The sequence below is a fragment of the Microtus ochrogaster genome, chromosome 5 (assembly GCF_000317375.1).
Source record: "Microtus ochrogaster isolate Prairie Vole_2 chromosome 5, MicOch1.0, whole genome shotgun sequence".
NCBI classification, from domain to species: Eukaryota; Metazoa; Chordata; class Mammalia; order Rodentia; family Cricetidae; genus Microtus; species Microtus ochrogaster.
Window position 1 is genome coordinate 32,633,148 of NC_022012.1, and position 9,706 is coordinate 32,642,853.

Genomic DNA, 9,706 nt, shown 5'->3' on the forward strand with positions numbered 1-9,706 from the left:
ATGAGCACTGGAAATAATTCAGCAACAGCAGTGTTTGTCCTGGTGGGATTAACTCGGGAATCAGAGCTCTTGCTGCCCCTCTTTCTCCTGTTCCTGGGAATCTATACTATGACAGTAGTGGGGAACTTGGGCATGATTCTCCTCATCACAGTCAGCCCACTGCTGCATACTCCCATGTATTATTTTCTCAGCAGCTTGTCTTTTGTTGATCTCTGCTATTCCACTGTTATTACACCTAAAATGTTGGTGAACTTTCTTGGGAAGAAAAATCTGATCTTCTATTCTGAGTGCATGGCCCAGCTCTTTTTCTTTGTGATCTTTGTGGTGGCTGAGGGTTACCTCCTTACTGCCATGGCATATGATCGGTATGTGGCCATCTGCAGACCATTAGTGTATAATGTTATCATGTCCTCTAGGCTCTGTTCACTGTTAGTTCTGGTTTCCTTCATCCTAGGCCTTTTTTCTGCCATTGCCCACACAAGTGCTATGATGAAACTGAACTTTTGTAAATCCCACATCATAAGCCATTACTTCTGTGATGTTCTCCCCCTCCTCAACCTCTCCTGCTCCAGCACACATCTCAATGAGCTTCTCCTATTTATTATTGCAGGACTCAACACCTTGGTGCCTACCATAGCTGTTATTGTCTCTTATATCTTCATCTTCTCCAACATCCTTCGCATCAGCTCATCAGAGGGTCGGTCCAAAGCTTTTGGAACCTGCAGCTCTCATCTCATGGCTGTGGGGATCTTTTTTGGTTCTATCACCTTCATGTATTTCAAACCTCCTTCTAGTAATACTTTGGAGGAAGAGAAGGTGTCCTCTGTATTTTATACCACAGTGATTCCCTTGTTGAATCCTCTAATATATAGTTTGAGGAACAAAGATGTGAAGAAAGCTTTGGGAAGATTCTTGGTGAGGAGATAAGTCTTAGTGCTGGCAAATGAAAGATGGGAGAAATGAGTTGTTCTACTGAAAATATGTACTTTTTGTTCATCTTTTCTTCTTTCTTGTAATATACCCTTATCAATGTTTGTGGTTCTGGGTAACCTCTATATTAGGTAAACACTATATCAACCTCCTACATCCAAAGTTTATAATTTTTAATTGTTTTCCCCTTTATTGTTGATTCAATTTTACAATATAATGGAAAATCATGTTGTAAAGCATGCATTGACTGGAAAACTAATCTTTTTGTTATATAAATGCAACGGCGATTCAGATTTTTCTTTAACATCAGTCTTCTCCTCCTATGTTCAATCATTGCTTATTAAATCCTTTCTGTGTCTATAGTTCTGAAGTAAGTTCCTTCCACACTCCATGAATAACTATGAGTAGATCTCTCTTGTGTAAACTCAGTAGGAGCAGTACAAGTTCTTTTAGTTCATAAGCACAATGGTTGTATTTTAGAAATGTATTTTACTGTTTTTCTCTCTACCTTCTACCTCTTACATTCCTTCGTTTCTCATCTGCAATGTTTCTTCAGCCTTAGAGCATATAGTAGTACAAAGCATTGTTTAGGGCTTCAGCTGTTATCTATCACTTATTCTCAATTCCCATGCAGTCATGAGTCTCTAATCATCAACTTTCTGTGTAAATGAAAACTCTTTCAGTGTTGAAAGGTGTTTTTATCTATGGGTATAAAAATAAATATTTTGAAAGCAGTTTAGAATCAGGTCTCTTTGAATAATCAATCATTTGTTATAACTTTCCTCACAGAACTAATCTGAAGGCTACTGATGGAATCTGTGAGTGTGTGCGCAGCTATTGAGTTGAGTTACTACTGTGTCTACCAGACTCTAGTTCTAAATCTAAGGACAAAGATTCTCCTGGTCATAACCAATGGACAATAATAGATATACACAAATGTGAAAGAGAGATTAATATTAAAAAGGAGAGTAGATATGAGATGAAACAAACAAAATGCAAAATGCATGACACAAATGTAAAAAACTCAAATACATTTTTTTTTCTTTTTTAAAAAGAAAATCTGCAGCATGAGAAGTATTGGGTTGCTCACTAATGTGAAATGTTTAGAAACATGAACTGGATCCTAGGTTCATCCATTAATCCTTGAGAGAACAAAACAAATGTATAGGAAAATCAAGAGACATGTAGAGAAAAAAAAACAGTTGCAAAATAGATTGGCAGGGTCTGCTCAATGTATTTTAACATTTCTTTTTTATTCAGAATATGCAAGATACCTTGATTTCCATTTGGAGATTATCATAAGTTAATAGGTCATTATATCAAGTGAGGTAGAGGAAGTGTATCTCCATCTCATCATAATTTATTATTAAGTATAAATTGTATTCAATTAGCTGTGATATAAGAAGTGCCTTGAGATTATAACATTAAGAAAGAAGAGGAATCACCTGTAACTGCAGATGATAAAATAACCTAATCCCAAATCTTTAGACTATCTGTAATAATACTAACTGAAGATTTCAGTAAGGAATGTAAGAGTGGTAAGAAAGATAGCCTAAATACAGCCAAAAATTGTATTGCCAAGATGACACACACACTGTGGTTCACAATTATTGAATACTATAGAGAGTGGCATATGGCCATAAAGTGGTCATAGGCAATTATAGTGTACAGTAAACATTCAGTACAACCAAAGAAATGTAGAAGAGAAGCTGGCACATGCAGCCTGACTAGATGACTACTTGGCTATTTCCTGAGAGGGGAAACAGCATCTTGGGAGATTTCACCAAAAGCAAAACTATGTCACATACAGAGAGCTGGCAGAGCAAGAAGTACATGGGCGTGTGAAACTGAGTGGAGGAAACAATTGTGAGGAGTTTGAGTGAATTCCTCAGCAGGGTAAATATATAGAAAAACAAAAACAGGACAAAACATAGTTCCCAGACCCTCTGCTCATGGGATGCCCATTAGGATAACGTGAGTCATGATATAGAGATTCCGCATAGCTTTGAGATTTTGTAACTCCAAAGCAAGACGTCCAGACACACACATCAAATATTGAAGCTAAACCATGGAGTTATCTCACACACGATGGTTTAATTTTTTTTAAAGGGACTCTTTACACTGAATTGTTTAGAAATCTCTTTTTATTTGAAAAAAAAGGATGTAACATTTTGGAAATTGTCTTATTCCACAAGAACAATGATATTCTTTGAATGATTAAAAAAACTCTTATAGGAGCAGGTCTATATGGATTAAAAAAAACTTTACGAGTGTAATTGGAGAATGTGATATTTTGGGGAGTTTACTTCCTTTTCATGTCTGCTTTTTTATTACTTAGTAAAGTATTTAAGAAGATGAAGTACTTTCTGCCTAACAACTTAATTATATTTTTTGGCAAATTGATTTTATAGGACAACAGTCCAACTCAGTAAAACATAAAGACTAGCCAATTCCCTAAACATTTCTGGCCACTCTATTTACCCCATTCCATTTTGCCACCCAGCACTCCTTTCCATCTGCTGGACACTAGGATCCCCAAAATCAGCCTGCTTCGGGGCTGAGGGAATGGGGACCCAGTGGTGAGTGCTCCTGCCCCAGGGGCTTATTCACTCCAAGGGACCCTGCTCTTACAAGCCCACCTTTTTGTCTGCAAGGTCCTTGGCTTAGCAAGAGGCCCTGCTGCTGTACCAAGATCCATCCAGAGGGGTATGTGTGTGCCTGCCTAGCCTGACGGTCCCAGAAATGGAGTACAGGCCCCCTCCAATTTCTTAAACATTTCTGGCCATTCAGCAGGGTGCCTACCTGGCTACTAGCTTTCTCTATTACCCCCATCCCATTTGCCCCCAAGCACTCCTTTCCATCTAAGGGATCCTTAGATCCACCAGAACAGCCTGCTTCAGGGCAGAAGGGATCTGAGAGCCAGCTCCAGTGCTGAGGGGACCAAGAAAACCACCAAGTACACAGTCAGCCTCAGCAAAGATTAGAACAAGACGCCAAGATTCTCCTGGATGTATTTGAAGGAAGAAATGGGCAGGTGCCAATGCAAGAAATCATCCAACAACCTGAAAAGCAACATGATAACACGGAATCCAGTGAGCACCCAACAGGAAGACTTGAACACCCTAATCCAGAAGAAGTAGAAGAAACCGACTTTAAACATAACATTATAAAAATGATAGAGACCTTTAAACAGGATGTAAAAAACTCCATTAAAGAAATGTAAGAGAAGTCAAACAAAAGGTTAGAAGAAATGAAAAAATCCCTCAAAGATACCCCCCCCAAAATACAAGAAAAAGCAATCAAACTGGTAAAGAAAACAGTTCAAGACTTGAAGACAGAAATGGAGGTAATAAAGAAAACACAAACCGAAGGATGGCTTGGTATGGAAAATCTGAGTAAACAAACAAGAACTACAGAGACAAGTATAACCAACAGAATATAAGAGATAGGAGAAAAGATCTAAGGCACTGAGGATACTATATAGGAAATAAACTCATTGATCAAAGAAAACAACAAATCCAACAATTCTTAACACAAAACATCCAGGAAATCTGGGACACCATGAAAAGACCAAACCTAAAAATAATGGGGTAGAAGAAGAAGAATTACAGCTCAAAGGCCCAGAAAATATATTCAACAAAATTATAGAAGAAAACTTTTCCAACGTAAAGAAGGATATTCCTATGAAGGTACAAGAAGCATACAGAATACCAAATAGACTGGATCAAAAAACAACATCCCCTGGCCATATAATAATCCAAACACAAGACATACAGAATATAGAAAGAATATTAAGAGCTGAAAAGGAAAAAGGTCAAGTAACATATAAAGGAAAACTATCAGAATTACACCTGGCTTCTCTATGGAAACCTTGAAAGCCAGACAGTCTTGGACAGATGTGCTGCAGATACTAAGAGACCATGGATGCAAGCCCTGACTACTATACCCAGAAAAGTTTTCTTTCAGCATTGATGGAGAAAACAAGATGTTCCAGTACAAAAACAGATTTAAACAATACATAGCCACAAGCCCAGCCTTACAGAAAGTACTAGAAGGAAAACCAAAACCCAAGGAAGCCGACAACACTCATAATAACACAGACATCTGACAACCCTCCACCAGCACAACTCAAAGAAGGGAAACACACAAGCACTATCACAATAAATAAATAAATAACCAGAGTTATTAACCACTGGTCATTAATATCACTTAATATCAATGGACTCAATTCACCTATAAAAAGGCAGAGGTTAAGAGAATGGATACGAAAACAAGATTCAACATTCTGCTGTTTACAAGAAACACACCTCATCCTCAAAGACAGACACTACCTAAGAGTAAAGGGTTGGGAAAAGGTTTTCCAGTCAAACAGACCTAAGAAACAAGTGGGTGTGGCTATACTAATATCTAACACAACTGATTTCAAACTAAAATCAATTAGAAGAGATGGAAAAGGATACTTTATACTTATAACAGGAACAATTCATCAGGATGAAGTCTGAGTACTGAATATCTGTGCCCCTAATAGAAAAGCACTGACATATGTAAAAGAAACATTACTAGAACTCAAAGCACATATCAAACCCCACACACTAATAGTAGGAGATTTCAACACTCCTCTCTCACTGATGGACAGGTCAATCAGACTTAAATGTAACAGAAAAATGAGAGAAATAACAGATGTAATGAAACAAATGGACTTAACAGACATCTATATAATATTCCACCAAAACAGGAAAGAATATGCCTTCTTCTCAGCAACTCATGGAACCCTCTCAAAAATTGATCACATACTCGGTAACAAAGCAAATATCCATAGGTACAGAAAAATTGGAGTAACCACCTGTGTCTTATTGGATCACCATGGAGTAAACTTAGAATTTAACAACAATTCCACCCCCAAAAGGCCTACAAACTCATGGAAACTAAGCAGTCAACTACGGAACCACCACTTGATCAAAAAAGAAATAAAGAAATTAAAGTTTTCCTTGAATTCAATGAAAATAAAGACACAACATACCCAAACCTATGGGACACTATGAAAGCAGTGCTAAGAGGAAAGTTTATAGCACTATGCGCCCACATAAGAAAATGGAGAAAGCTCACAATAGAGAATTAACAGCACACCTGAAAGCTCTAGAAAATAAAAAAGAAGCAGACTCACCCAGGAGGAGTAGAAGACTGGAAATAATCAAACTGAGGGCTGAAATCAACAAAATAGAAACACAGAAACTTTAGAAAAGAGGTAAAAATGTGCAATCATGGAAAGTAATAGGCACATAGGTAAATATAACATGGATCTAAGGAACATATAGTACCCAGAGGATAAAATCAGAGTATATAAAATAACAAAATACAGTGGTATGTGTGTGTATACATACACATATATGAATAATAAAATAAAGTAAAACACAAGAAAGTAAAAATAAAAAATGAAAACTTGAAAGACTATTATACTAAAAAACAAGACAAAATTAATAAAATAGTAATTGATAATTTTTAATAATATTAATATAGAAAAGGGAAACATACTAAGAACTAGCAATTATGTATCATATATCTTTAGTATAATAGGAAGTTGGAAAACATAGATGTGACGGCAAAGTTTTAATAAACCATTACTTTTCAAACTATAGTTTTAAATTGTCTAAATAAATGTATAATCAATAAAGAAATGGATGGTTTAGAATCCCTATAACTCCACCTCATTTGCTAGGCATTGTTTTATTATTTATTTATTACAATTTATGTTGAAATTGTAATAAACTATAAAATAATATTATTTTAATCTTTAAAATAAAAGATTGGCTATCATGTATTTTTAAATTAAGTTTTAAATAAATTCACCAATATTATAATCCCTAAAACCTTTATAACATTAGATGGACCTAGCTGGCTACATTGTAAATTTAGTAATATATATATATATATTTATTATGGGTATTGTGTGTGTGTGAATGTGTCTGTCTGTGTATATTTAACAATTAGATAAAAAGAGACCATGATATGAGGTGAGGGAAAATGGCATAATAAGGTAAATTATAAAATGATTAGAGCAGATGGCAACTGACAGTGATTATGACATCTTGTACAAAACTTGTGCCAACCCAATCCAGTCCAAATCCTAGCCTGCAGAGGAGAGTCGAAAGCAAACTCCTACCTCTAGCCTTAGAACTGTTGGCAATGGCTAGCTGCTATAGAGGGAGAGATATCTTTCTCTAAGAATTGACTCCCTGGTAAGTCAACCATACCAATGGAAGACAACTCACAAGAATATTTGTGCATTATTAATTAATCGTGAGGTTACAATAAATAAATAAAAAGATAGATGATAGATGATGATGATGATGATGAAGAAGAAGAAGATAGATGATAGATAGATAGATAGATAGATAGATAGATAGATAGATAGATAGATAGATAGATAGATAGATAGATAGATAGATGATGATGGATGGATGACAGATAAAACTGAAAACAAAGTTATATTGATTGGAAATGAGTTGATAACCAAAGATTGGGGGGGGTGTGTAAATGTGATCAAAACCATCTCAAAGAACTAATTAGTATTTTTTTTTAAGTGAAGCTAAGTGCATGCCTTCTTTGGAAGATGAGCAAAGAGTATCATGAATTTTAGTTGAGCTTAGATAACAATAAAATCCTGGCTCAGAATATATTTTGTTTAAATCAAGTAAGAAAATTTAAGACATGTTTTGAATGACCAAAAGACTCGCATAATGTTAAGGATTATGTGGTTCTGGGTCTTAAAGCAGAAAATTGGGATTTGAACAAGAAGGCAAAACTAACAAAATTCTGTAAACAAGTTTTGTCTTACAGAAGAGGATGTTCTAATTACATTTAGATGTTTAGCAATAGTAGTTGAGGCCCTGTGTATCTTCCCAGATTCTGTGATAGAAAACATAGACTAGTGAAGAGGAAAATCTATAATATCCCCAGAGAGTAAATTCCTTTAAGACTGACTGACATCTACTAAAGTAGAATTCAGATAATAAATAAATAAATAAATAAATAAATAAATAAATAAATAAATAAATAAAAGAATTTGAGAACTCTAGAGTATTATAGTAAGACAACATGGGATTTAGTTATTGAGCTTTGTTAATAATGTTGAATCCCTGAGGTAGTAAAATGCTTCCTGAGATCATCAAAGCCATCATTTTTTAAAATTAATTGTGTATTACACATGGGCAAAATCTTTGGAGAATTTGTCTACCATTGGGAATGAATTACTTGTGTATTTCTAAATCGTAGCTCAACATTTCCAAATAATATAGAATCTCTGTGTTTGAAGCAAACATCTTCAGGTAAGTAGATTCAAATTTCTCTGAAGTTTGAATTAGTCTTAACTGATATCTAAATAGTACTACTCAAATTGTCTTAACAATAATAAGCTCATCCATATTGTAGATTTATCTTGCTAACCATAACACTATATATAGCAAACTTTAAAATTAATTTAAAACTTAAACTGTCTCATTTAATTATATAAAGGGGATTCCTCACAATATATTTACTATGAAGGATTTAATAGGTAATTACTAGCGTGAAATTGCCTACAATTTGATGCCACGTAGAATAGTTCCACAATGATGTTAGAATTCTTATCACTATGCTCTACCATTTGTGATATACCATTTGTTTTTAAGATTATTGTCACTTACTTTTAATGTGATTTCAAACATAGCCATTGCATAAAAAAGACAACTGCTCTAAAAATATAGCTTTAAAATGGAAACCATGAATTTAATATATTCTTATTTGTTCATTGTTTGCCTGAACAAGCACTGCTTTAGTCATATGTTTAAAAATTAGAGATTTGTAGAAATTATTTCCATATTTTATGCTAAACAAAGAAGCAAAACCACAAATTATATTTTCATTCTATAGACACATACATTTCCTCTCTAAATATATATACATATACATATATATAAATTTAAATACTGATTATTTCATGGGTAACTTTATAAACTTTGTGAGCATCTGTATTCTTCTATATTGAACATCAGTTACTTTTCTTGGATACTCACTCATGCATATTGAGAATTGCAGCAGATAACTCTTCTGTCAGATACCACTGTGTATTATAGAACTACAAAACTGTAGAATTGTGGAAGCCAAAACAGCGGAGGAAACAGTAAGTGGCAAAAGTTAGTACCTCACTCTCTGACTAAAGAAAGCCCATGACCTGTGCAATTGGAAGCTGCTCATTTTCACCTTCATTGTATATTATATTTCATTTCCCATCAAAGACATATATATATCTTATCTTTGCTCATCTGTGACTCCCACTATGGATTCCATTACTTTGGTAGGAAGTTTAAATACTGTGTCAGTCTCTCTTGCCCCTTTGAGATTACAATGACAAAACACATTAATACAAAAGTTATTTACATGAATTATCTGGACATACCTGTGCATATTTTAACATGAACAAGATTTCTATTATCTAGAAAATATTGCATTTTGAAAAGTTATGATTTTGCTCATTTTTCAATGGACTTCGTAGCCCTTTTTTATTGCTGTTAAATTGCTCTTTTTGCAATGCTTAGCTGGGCTGAATGATTTTCACACCTATCCCTGAATCTTTCTCATTTTGTTCTTTTATTTTGACTTCTATATGCACCAAAATAATTCCCTAAGAAAGCAAGATGCTCAGAGTAAACAAGGCTGGGTGGGCAAGAAAATGAATCTTAGCACATGGATATTATGATCTCTCTCTCTCTCTCTCTCTATATATATATATATATATATA

General features: G+C 34.6%; 1 protein-coding gene and 1 pseudogene across 1 annotated transcript; one reads left to right on the forward strand and one right to left on the reverse strand.

The window, feature by feature from the left end:
• LOC101984629 (olfactory receptor 8D1-like) lies at positions 1-927 on the forward strand. The gene has a single exon (XM_005347095.1). It carries the CDS (start codon positions 1-3, stop codon positions 925-927), a length of 927 nt encoding a protein of 308 aa, XP_005347152.1.
• Positions 928-2,434: 1,507 nt separating this feature from the next.
• LOC113456063 lies at positions 2,435-2,931 on the reverse strand (annotated as a pseudogene).
• Positions 2,932-9,706: the final 6,775 nt, after the last annotated feature.

Bases quoted from the DNA above. Each gene is read 5' to 3' on its own strand.
- LOC101984629 (XM_005347095.1), top strand. From the start codon at position 1: ATGAGCACTGGAAATAATTCAGCAACAGCAGTGTTTGTCCTGGTGGGA.